The sequence below is a fragment of the Loxodonta africana genome, chromosome 11 (assembly GCF_030014295.1).
Source record: "Loxodonta africana isolate mLoxAfr1 chromosome 11, mLoxAfr1.hap2, whole genome shotgun sequence".
Classification (NCBI taxonomy): domain Eukaryota; kingdom Metazoa; phylum Chordata; class Mammalia; order Proboscidea; family Elephantidae; genus Loxodonta; species Loxodonta africana.
Genome location: NC_087352.1, coordinates 95,413,936 through 95,434,606, shown reverse-complemented (window position 1 = coordinate 95,434,606; position 20,671 = coordinate 95,413,936). Strand labels below are relative to the sequence as shown.

At 38.3% G+C, this 20,671-nt stretch overlaps 1 protein-coding gene across 3 annotated transcripts in view; it reads right to left on the bottom strand.

Moving 5' to 3' along the window:
* MYOM1 (myomesin 1) overlaps positions 1 to 20,671 on the bottom strand; it is a 198,456-nt gene that overhangs the window by 63,452 nt on the left and 114,333 nt on the right. For all 3 annotated transcript variants that reach the window (XM_023543963.2, XM_064294689.1, XM_064294688.1), the window contains one exon: positions 3,530 to 3,656. In XM_023543963.2, the coding sequence (XP_023399731.2) occupies positions 3,530 to 3,656 (127 nt within the window). The remainder of the gene's footprint in view (positions 1 to 3,529; positions 3,657 to 20,671) is intronic.

The window sequence follows — 20,671 nt, the reverse complement described above, 5'->3', positions numbered from 1 at the left end:
CCAGAATTTGCACCCTGTGCGTGTACTCTTTGATCTCTTGGGAGAGTTCTAAACACTAACTAATTACCTTATCTTTGCATGACCACCAGCTGCAGTGAAGGTGATATATTTACTTATTTTCCTTTCTTTCTTTTTAGATAACAACTGATTTCTAACAAACCAATCATAATCCCCTAAAGTGACTCACACTGGCCTGAAGGCCAACTATAAACACAGCCTCTATCATGCTATTCTTTGTGTTTTGCAATAGATAGTTCAATGTTTATTTGGCCCTTTACTTGGCAAAATATTGGGATTTACAACACATATTTTGGGGAGACATAATTCAATACATAACATCCCACCTTTTGGTCCCCCAAATTCACATCCTTGCCACATGCAAAACACATTCACCCCATTATATCATCCTAAAAGTCTTAAACCAACTCCAAGTCCAAAATCCCATCTTCTGCATCATCTAAATCAAATATGGGTGAGACTTTAGAGGTATTCCATCCTAGGACAAAATTCTTCATCTGTGAACATGTGAAATCTAGAAGATGAGTTATCTGTTTCCAAAAAACAATGGTAAAACAGGTACAAGGTAGACATTTCCATCACAAATGGGAGAAATTAGAGGAAAAGAAGGGATAATAGGCACCAAGCAAGTCCAAAACCCATCAGAAAAAATTACTTTAGCTCTCAAGGCTTGAAAATAATCTCCTGTTCTCTGAGACCACTGGGGCAATGGCCCCACCCTCCAGACTCTGGGTGTTGGTCACACCCTCCATCCTGGGCTTCAGCTCTACCTTCCAAGCCCAGTGAGACTACAACTCTGCTCCCTCTGCTTTGGGAAGCCCCATTCTCCTAGTCCATCTGAGTGGTAATCTCACCCTGCCACCCCAGCCCTGCAGGCCCCGTTCTTTTGCCCCTTGGGCATGGCAGCCCCACTCCCTCTCCTTTGGGTAGCAGCCCCATCCCCCAGGCACACCTTAACAGCAGCCCTACACTTCGGAACCAAGTTGGCAAAGATATGACTCCTTGAATTTATGAGGCTGTAGCCCCACCTTTGGGATCCATGAAGGTACTGATTCTTTTGCTCCTTCCAACAATTCTGCTCATCTCTGAGCTGCTTTTCTTGGAGGACAACAGATGTAGCTCCTTTGGCCTGTTTCCCACCAATAGAATTTCTCTGTCCTTTTCAGTCTAAGCTGATGGGTTTTCTGCTATGGTGGTTGGTTAGATCCATCAGTCACAGGCTTAATCTCTTTAACAAAAGATTGTGTAGCTACGCCCTTGGTGAAAATTCTAGGACATGTGTCCTTAGTTTGTACAAGAGAATTTTCTTAATCTTGAATGAAAGGTATGAGTCATCCTTGAGTTTCCACAGTGTCTTCTGTGGAAATTGGTTTAAATAATTATCAATACCTTACACTTACAGAGCATGCTCTGTTTTGCAAAAAGCTTTTGCGACCACCATTCTTGTGTCATCCTCAGAACCCAGTAAGGAATCCAAAGTGTATTGCCACCCCTACTTTATAGAGGAGGAGCTACGATCTGTGGCTTCCTAGCACCTCTAGTCTAGGAATCAGAAGACCTACCTACCAATCCTAACTCTGCCACTTACTACCTGTGTGACCTTCAATGTATCTTTTAACCCAAGTCTCCGTTTCTTCACCTATAAACTGGAGTGATGCCAACAGACACCCATAGTACTCTTCTATAAGTGCTTGCCCAACACTCTTCAGGAAGTCCAGGATGGATCTGAGAGATGAGGGTCAGTAGGGTGGAGGACTGTCCCAGTCATTTCTCCTTTGAATTAACTCACTGTCACTCTGCAACCTTTTTTGCCAAATACAATGTTTTCTATCAAAGCATTTTCCACAGGCATGCTCAGAATTTTAGTTTCTATAGACAGTCAAATTTTAGCTTTACTCAGGAATTAAAGAATTTGAAGCTAGATTTGCTCTTGTTGAGGTGGCAGAAAGAACTTAAGATATATTAACTGGCATCCAGGAGGTGCAAGGAGAAGTGGTGTGTTTGCCTGCTGGTTATTTGTTGAAGTTGAGTGAGTAACTGAGCTTCTCTTGTATTCTTTTTATTTATACTTGGCACAGAAATGATGCAGATGGGTGCTCACTAAGTGAAAGCAAAGGGGTGGTTCTTACAGCACTAGGGTTTCAAATAGAAGAAGTGGGTAGACTGAGACCCAGTATGCCCTAGTATGGCCTCTTGTTCTGATGCAGCCCATGCTGGTGCCATATCAATGTTAAATATGTGGAATACCAATCCAGGTGGGAGAATTCAGCCCTTTCGTGGCACTCAAAATACTTCTTTCAGTAACACTGGAAGCAAAATAGAATCATCCTTCAAATACAGTAATGTTGCCAGTTTGAATCATAATGGTTTAGTAAATTTGTTTATATTCAGTTTTTAATTTGCTCAGTGTTATAGGCAAGAGTCTCTGTCGTGTTCCCATTTGCCCTCTCTGCCCACCCAACCACCTGTTATGATTACCTCCAAAGGAGAGTATCTGCCAGTCAGGTTCCAGGATCTTTCTTGTGATGCAGAATTGGGAAAACGTGTAGAAAGAGAATGAACTAGATAGGTAAGTGGAGAGGGGCCTGGGCTTAAGCCTTAAGCCCATCCAGTGCCGTCGAGTTGATTCTGACTCACAGCGATGCTATAGGACAGAGTAGAACTGCCCCACAGAGTTTCCAAGGAGCACCTGGCGGATTCGACCTGCTGTCCCTTTGGTTAGCAGCCGTAGCACTTAACCACTATGCCACCAGCTTTAAGCAGGGATGTTAAATTGATCTGTGTTACATAATGAATAGCTATGGGACAGGGAGGAGGGGAGAAATAAAAAGGAAGAGAAGTCACAAGACTAGGGCTGAAAGGGAGACTGAGTTGGTAAACGCGGGGCTCTAGAGCAGCGGGAGAATGCAGGAGAACTGGTGAATGTCAGAGGAGGTTTTGAGAAATTTCACTATGGGATGTGAATTGGATGCTCTTTAATTTAATGGCCTTTAAGAAGCACAAGTAAAGATTGGAATTTCCTTTAGATTATCATTTAATGCTCATGTTGTGTGCTTGTTTCAATCTCACTCCTTGCAGAGGCCAAGCCATGGGGGCTTCAGGATTTATTTGGAATACACACATAAGAAATTTATACTCAGTTTTATATTGGTATCTATTATCTAATATGGAAACCCTGGTAGCGTAGTGGTTAAGATCTGTGGCTGCTAACCAAAAGGTCCGCAGTTTGAATCCACCAGGAGCTCCTTAGAAACCCTATGGGTCAGTTCTATTCTGTCCTATAGGGTCACTATGAGTCAGAATCAATTCGACGGCAACTGGTTTGTTTTTTTCCTTTGGTATTTTTATTATCTAATATTACTGTAAAACGATTTTAGGTTAACATTAGGATCCAAGAGAATTCTTTTCTCATGGAAGTTATCTTTATAACCCCTTAATTTAGTTTCAAGTTGTAGGTTCCATTGAAAGAAGGCCCACACCCCGGTGTTGAGACACGGTTTCTATGGTTTACCTGGAACAGCAATGGTCCACTCCTCACATTTGAAGGATGTGCTTGCTGCTGAGAATTCTCCTAATCCAGTGATGTTCATGGCCGCCACTTGGAACTGATACACCATATTTTCCTTCAGGTTGCTAATCTGCAACATCGACAACATCACAGGTAGTGAATGTTTCAGTCTTCTTTTATTCTAGGTGTTCAACATTTTCTATATTTACCTCCTGTGTAAAACATATCCCAATGAATTATACCATTTTGTAATCTTCTCCCCTTGAGTGGGGGTGAAACCTGTGATCTTCATCTAACCAATAGATTATGGCAAAGGTATTGGAATATCAGTACCATGATTGTGTTATGTTACGTGTCCAAGGAGAAGGGATGTGCAGATATAACTGGGGTCCCTAATCAGTTGATTAATCAAAAGAGAGATTAGCCAGGGTAGGCCCAACGTCGTCAGGCAGAATCTATTAAAAGCAGGTCTGGGCCCTTCCTGAAGAGACACACTTTCCTGCTAGCCTTGAGAAAACCAATGGCCATATTGTGAACTACCTGTGGAGAAGGGTAGCCTCTAGAGCCAAGGGCCTCAGCACTACAGCTGCAAGCAACTAAACTCTGCCAACAACCTGAATGAGCTTGGAAGAGGAACCCAAGCTCCAGATGAGAATGCAACCTGGCTGACACCTAGATTAAGAGGATGCAGCTAAGCCATCCCCAGACTCCTGACTATTGGAAGCTGTGAGATAGTAAATGTGGGTTATCTTAAGCCGCTAAGTTTTTATTAATTCATTATGCAACAATAGAAAACTCATACATGTCCTCATGAAACGTAAATGAATTCTAAGTTAGGAATCAAATATTAAATTTGCATAATGTTTCTGCTCTTTACTGAGCGACCTAATCTTTTCTATAACAGTAGAAATTGGGTTGTAGTGAGGGTAAATACATGGGATAGGATACTGAATGTGAAAGTGTTTGCAAAATAGAAATGATGGAAACATATTGGTGTGAAAAAATCATGGAATATAAACAATTCATTGAACATTAAAAATGCTTAATAAATTGAGGTGCTTATGGAATCAACTATTCATAAGGTTTTCACTGGCTAATTTTTCCATAAGTAGACTGCCAAACCCTTCTTCCTAGTCTGTCTTAGTCTGGAAGCTCCACTAAAACCTGCCTATCAAGGTTGACTCTGGTGGTATTTAAAATACCAGTGGCAAAGTTTCCAGTATTACAGCAACACACAAGCCACCACAGTACAGCAAGATGATAGACACGTGGCACAACTTAAAATGGGAAGAAACAGCTACAAACATCCATTAATAATTAGAATGTGAAATGTACAAAGTATGACTCTAGGAAAATTGGAAGCAGTCAAAAATGAAATAGAACACATAAAAATCTATATCCTAGGCATTAAAAGAAAAAGTATTAGTGAGCTGAAATGTACTGATATTAGCCATTCTGAATTGGACAATCATAAGGTCTACTATCATGAAAATGACAAATTGAAGAGGAATGGCGTCATGATCATCATGAAAAGAACAGTTCAGGATCTATCCAGAAGTACACAGCTGTCAGTGACAGGATAATATCCATATGCCTATAAGGAAGACTAGAAACCCTGGCGGTGTAGTGGTTAAGTGCTATGGCTGCTAACCAAAAGGTCAGCAGTTTGAATCCATCAGGTGCTCCTTGGAAACCCTGTGGTGCAGTTCTACTCTGTCCTGTCAGAATTGACACAATGGCAATGGGTTTTTGGTATAAGGAAGACCAACTAATACTACTATTATTCAAATTTACTCACCAACCGCCAATGCCAAAGATGAAGAAACTGAAGATTTTTACCAACTTCTGCAGTCTGAAATTGATTAAATATGCAATCAAGATGCATTGATAATCATTGGCAAATGGAATCCAAAAGTTGGAAACAAAGGATTGGTAGTTGGAAAATATGGCCTTGGTGATAGAAACAACACCAGGGATTGCATGACAGAATTTTGCAAGACCAATGACTTCTTCATTGCAAATATCTTTTTTCAGCAACATAAACAGTGACTATAAACATGAGCCTCATCAGATGGAATACACAGAAACCAAATAGACTACATATGTGGAAACAGACAATGGAAAAGCTCAATATCATAAGTCCGAACAAGGTCAGAGGTTGACCATGGAACAGACTATCAATCGCTCACATGCAAGTTCAAGTCAAAACTGAAGAAAATTAAAACAAGTCCACAAGTGCCAAAGTATGACCTTGAATATATCCCATCTGAATTTAAAGACCCTCTAAAGAATAGATTTAACACATTTAATACTAATGACAGAAGACCAGATGAGTTGTGGAATGCCATCAAGAACATCATACATGGATAGGAAGAGTTAACATAGTAAAAATGTCTATTCTACCAAAAGCCATCTATACATACAATGCACTTCCGATCCAAATTCCAATGACATTTTTTAATGTGATGGAGAAACAAATCACCAACTTCATATGGAAGGGAAAGAAGCCTCGGATAAGCAAAGCATTACTGAAAAAGAAGAAGAAAGTGGGAGGCCTCACTCTACCTGATTTCAGAACCTATTATACAGCCACAGTAGTCAAAACAGCCTGGTACTGGTACAAAAACAGATACATAGACCAGTGGAACAGAATTGCGAACCCAGATATAAATCCATTCACATATGACCAGCTGATATTTGCCAAAGGCCCAGTGTCAGTTAATTGGGGAAAAGATAGTCTTTTTAACAAATGGTGCTGGCATAACTGGATATCCATTTGCAAAAAAATGAAACGGGACCCATACCTCACACCATGCACAAAAACTAACTCCAAGTGGATCAAAGACCTAAACATAAAGACTAAAACGATAAGATCATGGAAGAAAAAATAGGGACAATGTTAGGAGCCCTAATACAAGGCATAAACAGAATATAAAACATTACCAAAAATGACGAAGAGAAACCAGATAACTGGGAGCTCCTAAAAATCAAACACCTATGCTCATCTAAAGACTTCACCAAAAGAGTGAAAAGACCACCTACAGACTGGGAAAGAATTTTCAGCTATGACATCTCCGACCAGCGCCTTATCTCTAAAATCTATATGATTCTGTCAAAACTCAACCACAAAAAGACAAACAACTCAATCAAGAAGTGGCCAAAGGATATGAACACGCACTTCACTAAAGAAGATATTCAGACAGCTAACAGATACATGAGAAAATGCTCTCGATCATTAGCCATTAGAGAAATGCAAATTAAAACTACGATGAGATTCCATCTCACTCCAACAAGGCTGGCATTAATCCAAAAAACACAAAATAATAAATGTTGGAGAGGCTGCGGAGAGATTGGAACTCTTATATACTGCTGGTGGGAATGTAAAATGGTATAACCACTTTGGAAATTTATCTGGCGTTATCTTAAACAGTTAGAAATAGAACTACCATACAACCCAGAAATCCCACTCCTTGGAATATACCCTAGAGAAATAAGAGCCTTCACACAAACAGATATATGCACACCCATGTTTATTGCAGCTCTGTTTACAATAGCAAAAAGCTGGAAGCAACCAAGGTGTCCATCAATGGATGAATGGTTAAATAAATTGTGGTATATTCACACAATGGAATACTACGCATCGATAAAGAACAGTGACGAATCTGTGAAACATTTCATAACATAGAGGAACCTGGAAGGCATTATGCTGAGTGAAATTATTCAGAGGCAAAAGGACAAATATTGTATAAGACCACTATTATAAGATCTTGAGAAATAGTATAAACTGAGAAGAACACATACTTTTGTGGTTATGAGGGGGGGAGGGAGGGAGGGTGGGAGAGGGTTTTTTACTGATTAGTTAGTAGATAAGAACTACTTTAGGTGAAGGGAAGGACAATACTCAATACATGGAAGGTCAGCTCAACTGGACTGGACCAAAAGCAAAGAAGTTTCTGGGATAAACTGAATGCTTCAAAGGTCAGCGGAGCAAGGGCGGGGGTTTGGGGACCATGGTTTAAGGGGACTTCTAAGTCAATTGGCAAAATAATTCTATTATGAAAACATTCTGCATCCCACTTTGAAATGTGGCGTCTGGGGTCTTAAATGCTAACAAGCGGCCATCTAAGATGCATCAACTGGTCTCAACCCACCTGGATCAAAGGAGAATGATGAATACCAAGGTCACACGACAACTAAGAGCCCAAGAGACAGAAAGGGCCACATGAACCAGAGACCTACATCATCCTGAAACCAGAAGAACCAGTTGGTGCCCGGCCACAACCGATAACTGCCCTGACAGGGAACACAACAGAGAACCCCTGAGGGAGCAGGAGATCAGTGGGATGCAGACCCCAAATTCTCACAAAAAGACCAGACTTAATGGTCTGACTGAGCCTAGAGGAATTCCGGCAGTCATGGTCCCCAAACCTTCTGTTGGCCCAAGACAGGAACCATTCCTGAAGACAACTCATCAGACATGAAAGGGACTGGACAGTGGGTAGGAGAGAGATGCTGATGAAGAATGAGCTGTTCGTATCAGGTGGACACTTGAGACTGTGTTGGCATCTCCTGTCTGGAGAGGGGATGGGAGGATAGAGAGAGTTGGAAGCTGGCAAAATTGTCATGAAAGGAGAGACTGGAAGGGCTGACTCATTAGGGGGAGAGCAAGTGGGAGTACGGAGTAAGGTGTATATAAACTTATATGTGACAGTTTGACTTGATTTGTAAACGTTCACTTGAAGCTCAATAAAAGTTAATAATAATAAAAAAAAGAACATCATACATGAAGAAAACAAGAGGCCATTAAAAAGACAAGAAAGAAGGGAAAGACCAGAATGGATATCAGAAGAAGCTCTGCAACTTGCTCTTAAATGTAGACTAGCTAAAGCTAAAGGAAGAAATGATGAAGTAAAAGAGCTGAACAGATTTCAAAGGGCAGCTTGAGAAGACAAAGTATTATAATGAAATGTGCAAAGACCTGGAGTTAGAAAACCAAAAGGGAAGAACACACATGGCATTTCTCAAGCTGAAAGAACTGAAGAAAAAATTCAAGCGTCGAGTTGTGATAGTGAAGGATTCTACAGGGAAAATATTAAATGACACAGGAAGCATTAAAAGAAGATGGAAGGAATACAAAGAATCACTGTACCAAAAAGAATTGGTCAATGTTCAACCATTTCAGGAGGTAGCATATAATCAAGAACTGACGGAAGAAAGAGGTCCAAGTTTTACTGAAGGCATCAGCAAAAAAAACAAGGCTCCAGGAATTGATGGAATACCAATTGAGATGTTTCAACTAATGATACAATGCTGGAAGCACTATGCAAAGACATTTGGAAGACGGCTACCTGGCCAACCCACCGGAAGAGATCCATATTTGTACCCATTCTAAAGAAAGTGATCCAATAGAATGTGGAAATTATTGAACAATATCATTAATATCACACACAAATAAAATTTTGCTGAAGGTAACTCAAAAGTCATTGAAGCAGTGCATTCACAGACAACTGCCAGAAAGTCAAGCCAGATTGACAAGAGGACGTGGAATGAGAGATTCCATTGCTGATGTCAAATAGATCCTGGTTTAAAGCAGAGAATACCAGAAAGACATTTATCTGTGTTTTTTTGACTATACAAAGGCATTCGACTGTGTGGATCATAACAAATAATAGATAACATTGAGAAGAATGGGAATTCCAGAACACTTAATTGTGCTCATGAGGAACCTGAACATAGATCAAGAGACAGTCGTTAGAACTGAACAAGTAAACACTGTGTATTGTAAAGTCAGGGTTGTACCCTTTTACCATACTTATTCAATCTGTATGCTAAACAAATAATCTGACAAGCTAGACTCTATGAAGAAGAATGTGGCATCAGGCTTGGAGGAAGACTCATTAACAACTTGTGATATGCAGATCACACAACATTGTTTGCTAAAAGTAAAGAGGAGTTGAAGCACTTCCTAATGAAAATCAAAGACAGAAGCCTTCAGTATGGATTGCACCTCAATACTAAAGAAAACAAAAAACCTCACAGCTGGACCACTAAGCAACATCATGATAAACAGAGAAAATATCAAAGTTGTAAAGGATTTCATTTTATTTGGATTCACAATCAACACCCATGGAAGCAGCGGTCAAGAAATCAAACAGTGCATTGCATTGGGCAAATCTGCTGCAAAAGTCCTCTTTAAAGTGTTAAAAAGCAAAGACGTCACTTTGAGGACTAATGTGTGCCTGACCCAGCCCATGGTATTTTCAACCACCTCATATGCACGTGAAAATCAGACAGTGAATAAGGAAGACTGAAGAAGGGTTGATGCCTTTGAATTATGGTGTAAGTGAAGAATATTGAATATATCATGGACTGCCAGAAGAGCAAATAAATCTGTCTTAGAAGAAGTACAGCCAGAATGCTCCCTAGAAGCAAGGATGGTGAGACTTAGTCTCACAAACTTTGGACATGTTATCAGGAGGGACCAGTCCCTGGAGAAGGACGTCATGCTTCGTAAAGTAGAGGGTCAGCGAAAAAGAGGAAGACCCTCAATGAGATGGATTGACACAGTTGCTGCAACAATGGGCTCAAGTATAACAATTATTGTGAGGATGGTGGAGGACAGGGCTGTGTTTCGTTCCATGGTACAGAGGGTTGCTATGGGTCGGAACCTACTCATCTGCACCTAACAACGATGATGGAATCAGCTGAGTTAACAAACTTATCTATTTATGATTTAAACCAAGACAAGATCCTGTCTACGCCTGATTTTATCAAGAAGCCATAAGTTTATCTACAAGAGTGCTTATCTTGCCAATTATTGAGGGTATAAGTAGAAAATAATGGCTATGTGTTATAAAAAAAAAAAATATAGCGACAGAGTAATACAAGCACCCTTTTTTATTAAACACACACACGCATATGTACATATATTCTCTTTAAGAAGAGAAACTTTTTAAGTAAGGGGAAAACATGATGTAGATAACGTGGGTTTAAAAGTACTTTGTTCAGGTACCAGTGTTGCTTGGGGGCCCTGGTTGTATGACCAATCATCTCAGTTTTCCTGGAATTACAGGATATCCCAGAATGCAGGACTTTCAGGGCTAAAACTGGGAGAGCCCTGGGAAAACTGGGGAAGGTAGTCTTTTTAGGCCTAGGTGAAACATTGTGGAATGCAAATTCTGTTTCTCTCAAAGGTATACTACGCTAGTCACATTAACCCTCCCACTGGAAAAAAAAATTTTTTTAAGTCCTGGATTAAAAATATTTTAAAAATCCTTGAAAGCATCAAATTAGTGACAAAACGTGATGGAATTACCAGGCCAAAATGAAGGAAAACAGAAAACAAGGATAAATGGAATGCAGAATTGGCTTTTGCCTTGGAGATATTTGCCAATTGAGGCAAATTTGACCTTTGGTTTTAATGTTTGCACAAAGAGAGGGGCTTAGAAATCACAGCCCAGAGCCATCCCGAAAAGATGAGAATAAAAGGAAATCTTTCTTCGGACCCCAAAGGGCTTAACCTCAGGATAAAGGTGAATCAGAAATAAACCTGCCTTCAGGGACTAGCCCTGCAAAGATCTACCCGGCATCTATGAGAGTGATACTTCTGTCCCATGCCCAGGGAGTAAAGGCGTTTAGGGGTTAGGATGATTCTGGCCCCTTTTACTTTTCCCTTCCTAGTCTGTCCTTGGGACTCTGGTCATAAGAGAGTATGAGTACACTGATAGCCCACATGACATCCATATTGGCAGCTATAACTGCTGCCACTGTATATTCATAAAGTGGTTTCCATCCTACATAGCACATGTGTTATGAGTTAGTTACCTAATTTGATAGTCACAATACACCACTGAGGTCCTGATGAGTGTCCCCGCTAGACAGATTAGGAAACTGAAGCTCAGAAAGGATAAGGACTTTTTCCTAAATTGTTCAGCTAATTGGTAGAGAAGAAAGTACTTGAAAGTGGATCTTTGGATCCCAAGCCTAATGCCCTTTCCCCTCCACTAGCTGAGATTAGGTCAAGTGACAAAAAAAAAAAAAGCACAGGCTACATTCACCCAGAAAGTGCCCCTGTGTTTGTCCTGGATGTAGAAAAAGAAGTAACGTTTTTGCCCCCCAAATCAAAGATAATAATAGCTAACTACTATGCTCTTAGGGTCCCTAGGTGGGTCATAGATAAATGCCAAGCAATCTGCTTCTGTAAGAACTGTGGCCAAGAAAATCCAATGAAGAAGTTCCACTCTGTAACCATGAGTCAGAATCAACAGCAACAGGTTTTGTTTTGATAATATGTTCTCAGCACTTACTCTATGCCAGGCACTGCCCTAAATACTTCACAAATATTATCTCGCTGATCTCACAACTACCCGAAATGGAAGGTGCCATTATTTTCTTCATTTTATATATGAGGAAACTGAGGCTCAAAGACGTGAAGTGACTTGGCCACAATCACAGACAAAAAGTACTAGTGCCAGGATTTCATCCAGGCTGTGGGGCTGCAGATGTCCCAACTCTTAACCACTATAGTTGCTGCCTACACATTTTTCTTCCTCCCAGCGGGCTTATTCATCCTTCTATTTATCAGGCAACCTACCCTAGAACCTGATGCCCCCTGGACTTTTGCTTGGTAGCAGGTTACCTGACTGAATCAAGCTGAATACTTCCACCTCTTCTGTTAACACACCTTCAGTAATGGCACATTAGGGGCCTGAGAGCCCTTAAGCCAGCAACACGAAATTCCCTCTTTCTGCCAAATTACTTTTTCAGATGGTGGCCAAACTCCACAAGGACACAGAGGCAGATTCCTCAAACAGAGCCTCATTCACCAGAATAATTAATAAATGCCTTGAAAGGGATCAGGGGAGAAGATTTGCTGTGGTTTTGTTGGGCATCTGGAGAGTGAAACAGAAGCAGTTCAAATACATCTTTTATTTCTACTTACTGCCTTTGTCAAGAACCTTCATATTCCATAGGGCAGATGGATTAATTAGGTTTAGGTTTTTTTTTTTTTTTAAATAGTTCTGTGTTTACGTAAAATAAGGGTCCCCCTCCCTACCTCTGCCAAATAAAAAGAAAAGCCACATACAAGGAAAAAGGAAAAGCAAAAGCCTAAATCTCTATGCTGACAAATACATGGAAGAAAACATTCTTCTCATCAAATAAACACTTGATATCGTGTTTCAGTGATTTTTTCCCCTAAAGGAGCTAAGCACAAAACTAATACAATTTGGCTGAAAGAAATAAACTTACAATGGATTGCCCTGACAAAAATGTGGGATTTAAGATGTTGGAGAAGGTTTGTGCCAACAAGCGAAAGCAAGTCCCATTGCCTGAGACCTGGAAGCCTCAGCCCTTTGTACCAGAGTTCAGCTTTGGGTTTTGGCATTCTCCTTGGAGACTCCAATTAAAGAAAAAAGAAAAGAAATAAGCCTACCTTCATGTAGATGTGCAGTGCAAATTCACACAGCCTGACTGTCCAAAAATATTAAAGCCTTATGTTTGAATTAAGAGGGAACTGAATGGGTAGTGCCCCCAGACAACTTGAAGAAGGAAATATAAGTCATTGGAGAACCTTCATCCTAGATTTCAAATTATTCATGCAAGTAATGTTTTTCAGGACAATGAGCAGCACAAAGTCAAAAATAATCAAGCATGGAATCAAGCATAGGAAAGAAGGCACCAAGAATCATACCATAAATAAACAGATAATAGATAAAGACCTTCAAAGATATGAGACAGCAGATTATCAGACATAGATTATAAAAACAATCATGTTTAAAAAATAAAATATGAACTTAAAAATATGTACAGGAGACATTAAGCTATAAAATATATAAAATGTGACCTGGAAAATACAAGAAAAAAGAGAATGGATGTATTTATCAGTAAATTACATGCAAAAGAAAAGATAATTTGTAAACTGACAGATATAGTCAGAAGAAGTTATACAGACCACAATAATGAAGACACAAAGATGGGAAAGAGAGAAGAGTGATTAATAGACATGGAAAATAGAATGAGAATATCAAATATATGTTTAATTAGAGTTTCAGAAAAAGATAATGGGGTAGCAACAATATTTTAGGACATATGGCTAAGAATTTTCCAGAAACACCTTCCAGAAAAGTCCAATGCACATATTAAAAAATCTCCCCCTCAAAAACAAATTCTAATCAGATAACATTTAAAAAAATCCTTATACTTACACACATAATATTTTAACTGTATCACATCAAAAGTAAAGCAAAATATTAAAAACTGCTCAAGAAAAAGACAAATTACCCTCAAATGAGCAAAGGGACTAAGAACTGACATATCAGCTTTCACAATGAGCCAGGGCTGAAAGAAAATAACCATCATTATAGAATGTTATACCCAGAAAAAATATTTTTGAAGTATAACCGAAAAAATATATATTTTCAGAAAAACAGAAATAAAAAGAGTTTGCCCTCAGAAAGTCCTCACTAAAGGTAGGTCTAAAATATTTACTTAGGCAAAAGGAATCTCAGATGGATGATAAAAGGTAAGGAATTAAAAGCAAATAAAGTGGCAAATATGTAGGTAAATTTAAACAAATATTGACTCTATAAAACAATAATAATGCCTTTCGGGTAAAAAAGATAGAATTAAAACACACACAGAACCAAACAACTTGGGAAAAGGGTAAAAAGGTAAAGGAGTCTAAGGTCCTTATGTTTCAAGAGGAGGGTAAAACAATGGAATAACTTTAGGTTCTTTAAATTTGCTTGTTGTAATTCTTAGAGTAACCACTACAGAAACAAAAGCAAATTACACCCAGAATCTATAGCTTTCAAGGTAGTATAGGGGGAAAAAAATGGAAGGATTAAAAAATAAAACTATTCAAAAGAAGTTAAGAGAGAACAGAAAATGAACCATAAAACAGGCAGACAAACAAAAAGTACAATATAAGATGCTGGTTAAAAGCAGTAATTAGTAATATCATTAAACACTCCAGTTAAATGACAAACAAAAATCCAACTCTATGTTATTTATAAGAGACACATATAAAACACAAAGTTACAGAAAGTTTGAAAGCTAAATGATTAATAATGATACATCATGCAAACACCAACCAAGAGAAAACAAAGCAAAAAAACTCATTGCCATCGAGCCAATTTCAACTCATAGTGACCCTATAGAACAGAGTAGAAATGCCCCATAGGGTTTCCAGGGAGTGGTGGTGAATTTGAACTGCTGATCTTTTGGTTAGCAGCTGTAGCTCTTAATCACTGTGCCACCAGAGCTCCTAAGGGAAAACAGGTATAGCTGTATTAATAACAACATAGAACTTGAAGATAAAACATATTATCAGAAATAAAGGTCACTTTGTATGCATCTAATAACACTGCTTCAAAATATATAAAGCAAATTTTAAATGGGTGAATTTTATATTATGTGAATTATATCTAAATAAAGATATGTACACATACATACAAACGTACATATGTATCAAAAGTTTATAGAACTACAAGGAAAAAAGAACAAAGCCACAGTTATCATGGGGAATTTTAACACATTTCCTTCAGTGTTTGATAGAATAAACTGATAAATGCCAAAACCAAAGACAAGGAAAGAATCCTGAGAGTAGCTCAAGAAAAACTAAGAGTCACATACAAATGGGAAACAATAAGACTAAACTCTGATTACTCAGTAGAAACCATGCAAGCAAGAAGGCAATGAGATGACATATATAAATACTTGAAAGAAAAAAAAAAAAACTGCAAACCAAGAATAATATATCCTGCAAAACTCTCCCTCAAATGTGATCGTGAATTTAGGACATTTTCACATAAACAGAAATCAAGGGAATATGTAAGTACCGAACTAAACTTACAAGAATTATTAAAGGGAGCTCTTCAGTTAGACAGCCAACAACATCAGACAACAATCTGAATCTAGGAAACAGGACAGCATCAGCCAGATCCAACCTACATAATGAACTCTCAAGGATAAAATAAAACTAAAAGATTTACAACAGGGAACCAGAGGGGTCAATTGGTAAATGACAACAACATCAGAACAATAAAAGAGGGAATAAACAGTGTAGGTATAGAACTTTCAAATGGAGAGGAAGTCAAGGTGCTATCAAGTAATTAAAAACTGATTTAAACTTAGAGGGATGGGGTAAATTTTGAGGTAAACACAAAGAAAGTTAACAAACCTACTCAGCAAAATAAAGAAGAAAAATATAAAGTCTTAGTAAACACAAAATCTATAAAAATAAAAAAATACACAAACAAAAGGAATTCAGCACAGAAGAGTAAGAGGAACAAAGAAAACATCAGCATCACAAAAAAAAGCACTACAAATTGACAGCAATAAACTCATACCTATCAATAATCACACTGAATGTAAATGGCTTAAACGAACCCATAAAGAGACAGAGAATGACAGAATGGATTAAAAAAAACAGGACCCATCAATATGCTGTCTACAAGAGACAAACCTTAGAAACAAAGACATAAACATATTAAAAATCAAAGGATGGAAAAAAAAAATATGTCAAGCAAACAGCAACCAAAAAAGAGCAGGAGTAGCAATACTAACCTCAGATAAAATAGACTTTAAAACAAAATCCACCATAAAAGACAAGGAAGGTCATTATATAATGATTAAAGGAGCAATCCACCATAAGAACATAACCATAATAAAGACCTACACATCTAATGACAAGGCTCCAAAACACATAAAACAAACTCTAACAGCACTGAAAAGAGAAACTAACTGTTCCACAGTAATAGTAGGAGACTTCAACACACCACTCAGTAAAGGACAGAACTTCTAGAAAGAAATTCAACAAAGATACAGAAGATCCAAACGCCACAATCAACCACGTAGACCTCATAGTCATGTATAGAATGCTCTACCCAACAGCAGCAAAGTACGCATTCTTTTCCAAAGCACATGCAACATTCTCCGTAATAGACCACATCTTAGGCCATAAAGCAGCGCTCAACAAAATCGAAAACATTGAGAAAATACAAAGTATCTTCTCTGATCACAACACCATAAAAGTAGAAATTAATAGCAAGGAGAACAAAGAAAAAAAATCAAATATGTGGAAACTGAATAACACCTTGCTTAAATAAATCAAAGATGGAATCTAAAAATTCCTAGAATCAAACAAAAATGAAAACACATCATACCAAAACCTTTGGGACACAGCAAAGGCAGTGCTCAGAGGTCAATTTATAGCAATATATGCATACATCAAAAAAGAAGAAAGGGATAAAATCAAAACATTAGCTATACTACTCCAATGACTAGAAAGAGAACAGCAAAAGAAGCCCACAGCCACCAGAAGAAAGGAAAAATAAAGATCAGAGTAGAAATAGATGAACTAGAGAATAGAAAAACAACAGAAAGAATTAACAAAACCAAAAGTTGGTTCTTTGAAAGGGTCAATGAAATTGACAAACCACTGGCCAAACTGACAAGAGAAAAACAGAAAAGGACACAAATAACCCAAATAAGAAGTGAAATGGGGGACATTACAACAGACCCAACTGAAATAAAAAAGATCATAACAGAGTACTATGAAAAACTATACTCCAACAAATTTGAAAACCTAGAGGAAACAGGCAAATTTCTAGAAACACACTACCTACCTACCTAAACCAACACGAACTGAGGTAAAAAATCTGAACAGATCCATAACAAGAGAAGGGATCGAAAAGGTAATAAAAAAAGCTTCCAACAAAAAAAAAAAAACCTGGCCCAGATGGCTTCACTGGAGAATTCTACCAAACATTCAGAGAATAGCTTGCACCAGTACTACTCAAACTATTTCAGAACATAGAAGAGGAAAGGATACTTCCAAATTCATTCTACGAAGCCAACATAACCCAGATACCAAAACCAGGCAAAGACACCAAAAAGAAAATTACAGACCAATATCTCTTATGAATATAGATGCAAAAATTCTCAACAAAGTTCTAGCCAATAGAATTCAGCATCATATTAAAAAATAATGCACCCCAACCAAGTGGGATTCATAGCAGGTATGCAAGGATGGTTCAACATTAGAAAATTAATCAACACAATCTACACATAAATAAAACAAAAGAAAAGAATCACACATTATCTCAATCGACACAGAAAAGGTATTTGATAAAGTCCAACACCAATTCCTAATAAAAATGCTCAGTAAAATAGGTGTAGAAAGGAAATTCCTCAACATAATAAAGGTCATATATACAAAACCAACAGCTGACATCATTCTTAACTGAGAGAGGCTGAAAACATTCTCCCTGAGAACAGAAACAAGACAAGGATGCTCTTTATCACCACTCCTATCTAACATCATGCTGGAAGTCCTAGCTAGAGCAATAAGGCTGGAAAAAGAAATAAAAGACATCCAAATTGGTAAGGAAGAAGTAAAACTATCCCTATTTACAGATGATATGATACTATACATAGGGAGCCCAAAGGAGTCCATAAGAAAACTACTGAAACTAATAGAAAGATTCAGCAGAGACGCAGGACACAAGATAAACATACAAAAATCAGCTGGATTCCTCTACAACGATAAAGAGAACTTCAAAAAGGAAATCACCAAATCAATACCATTTATAGAACCCCTGAGTCGGAATCGACTCGACAGCGCTGGGCTGGTTTAAGAAAATAAAATACTTAGGAATAAATCTAACCAGGAATGTAAAAACCTGTACAAAGAAAACTACAAAATACTACTGCAAGAAACCAAAAGAGATCTACATAAATGGAAGAACATATCATGCTCATGGATAGGTAGACTCAACATTGTGAAAATGTCAATTCTACAATTGTCAGTTGCAATCTACAAATGCAATGCAATCCCAATCCAAATACAAACAACATTCTTTAAAGGGATGGAAAACTTATCATTAACTTTATATTGAAAGGGAAGAGGCCCGGGTAAGTAATGCACTATTGAAAAAGAATGGTAAAGTAGGAGGACTCACACTACCTGACCTCAGAACCTAATATACAGCTACATTAGTCAAAACAGCCTGGTACTGGTACAATGACAGACATATTGACCAATGGAACAAAATTGAGAACCCAGATGTAAATCCATCTACCTATAGTCACCTGATCTTTGACATAGGCCCAAATTCCATTAAATGAGGGAAAAGACAGTCTTTTAAATAAATGGTGCTGGCAAAACTGGATGTCCATCTGTAAAAAAATGAAACAGCACCCATACCTCACACCATACACATAAACTAATTCAAAATGGATCAAAGGCCTAAACATAAAACCAAAAAGTATAAAGATCATAGAAATAAAAATCGGGTCAATGCTAGAGGCCCTAATTCATGGCATAAATAGGATACAAACCATAACTTACACAAACACCAGAAGATAAGCTACATAACTGGGATCTTCTAAAAACTAAACACCTGTGCTTAGTGCTTAGTGCTTATCAAAAGACTTCACCAAAAGAGTAAAAAGAGAACCTACAAACCAGGAAAAAAAATTTGGCTCTGATAAATCCATCAAAGATCTAATCTCTAAAATCTATAGGAAAATTCAACACCTCCTCAACAAAAAGACAAATAATTCAATTAAAAAATGGGGAAAGGATATGAACAGACACTTCGTCAAAGAAGACATTCAGGCGGCTATCAGAGCACATGAGGAAAAGATCGCATCACTAGCCATTAGAGAAATGCAAATCAAAATGACAATGAGATACCATCTCACCCCAACATTACTGGTGTGAATAAAAAAAACAGAAAATAACAAATGTTGGAGAGGCTACAGGGAGACGGGAATTCTTATGCACTGCTGGTAGGAATGTAAAATGGCACAACCGTTTCAGAAAATGATATGACACTGCCTTAAAAAGCTAGAAATGGAAATACCATATGATCCTGCAATCCCACTCCTAGGAATATATCTTAGAGAAATAACAGCCATCACAGGAATAGACATATACACACCCATGTTCATTGAAGCATTATCCACAATAGCAAAAAGTTGGAAACAACCTAAGTGCCCATTAACAAATGAACTAATAAACAGGCTATGGTACATACACACAATGGAATAACATGCAACAGTGAAGAACAATGATGAATCTGCAAAACATTTCACGACATGGATTAACCTAGTGGGCATTCTGCTGAGTGAAGTAAGTCAACCACAAAAGAGCAATTACTGTATGAGATCTCTACTATAAGAACTCATGAAAAGGTTTACACACAGAAAGAAAAAATCTTTGATATTTACTAGGGAGGAGAATAGTGACCAGGGAAAAACGCGAACTAGACAATAGGTAAGTGGTAACTTTGGTGAAGGGTAAGACAGTACACAATAGTGGGGAAGTCAGTACAGCCTGAACAACGCAAGGTCATGGAAGCTCCACAGATACATGCAAACTCCCTGAAGGACCAAATTACTGGGCTGAGGGCTGTGGACCATGGACTTGGGGGACATCTAGCTCAATTGGCATAACATAGTTCATAAAGAAAATGTTCTACATTCTACTTTAGTGGGTAGCATCTGAGGTCTTAAAAGCTTCTGAGTGGCCCTCTAAGATACTCCACTGGTTCTACCCCATCTGGAGCAATGGAGAAAGAAGAAAACCAAAGACACAGGGAAAGATTAGTCCAAAGGAATAATGGACCACAACTACCACAGCCTCCGTCAGACTGAGTCCAGCACAACTAGATGGTGCCTGGCTACCACTACCAACTGCCCTGACAGGGATCACAATAGGGGGTCCCAGACAGAGCTGGAGAAAAATGTACAACAAAATTCTAACTCAAAAAAAAAAAAAAAAGATCAGACTTGCTGGTCTGACAAAGAATGGAGAAACCCTGAGAGTATAACCCCGGACACCCTTTTAACTCAATACTGAAGTCACTCCTGAGGTTTACCCTTCAACCAAAGATTAGATAGGCCCATAAAACAAAACAATACTAAATGGGCACACCAGCCCAGGGGCAAGAACAAGAAGACAGGAGAGGACAGGAAAGCTGGTAATAGGAAACCTAAGGTAGAGAAAGGGAGAGTATTCACATGTCATGGGGTTGGCAACCAATGCCACAAAACAATATGTGTATTAATTGTTTAATGAGAAAATAATTTGCCCTGTAAACCTTCATCTAAAGCATATTAACAAAAAAGAAGAAAAAT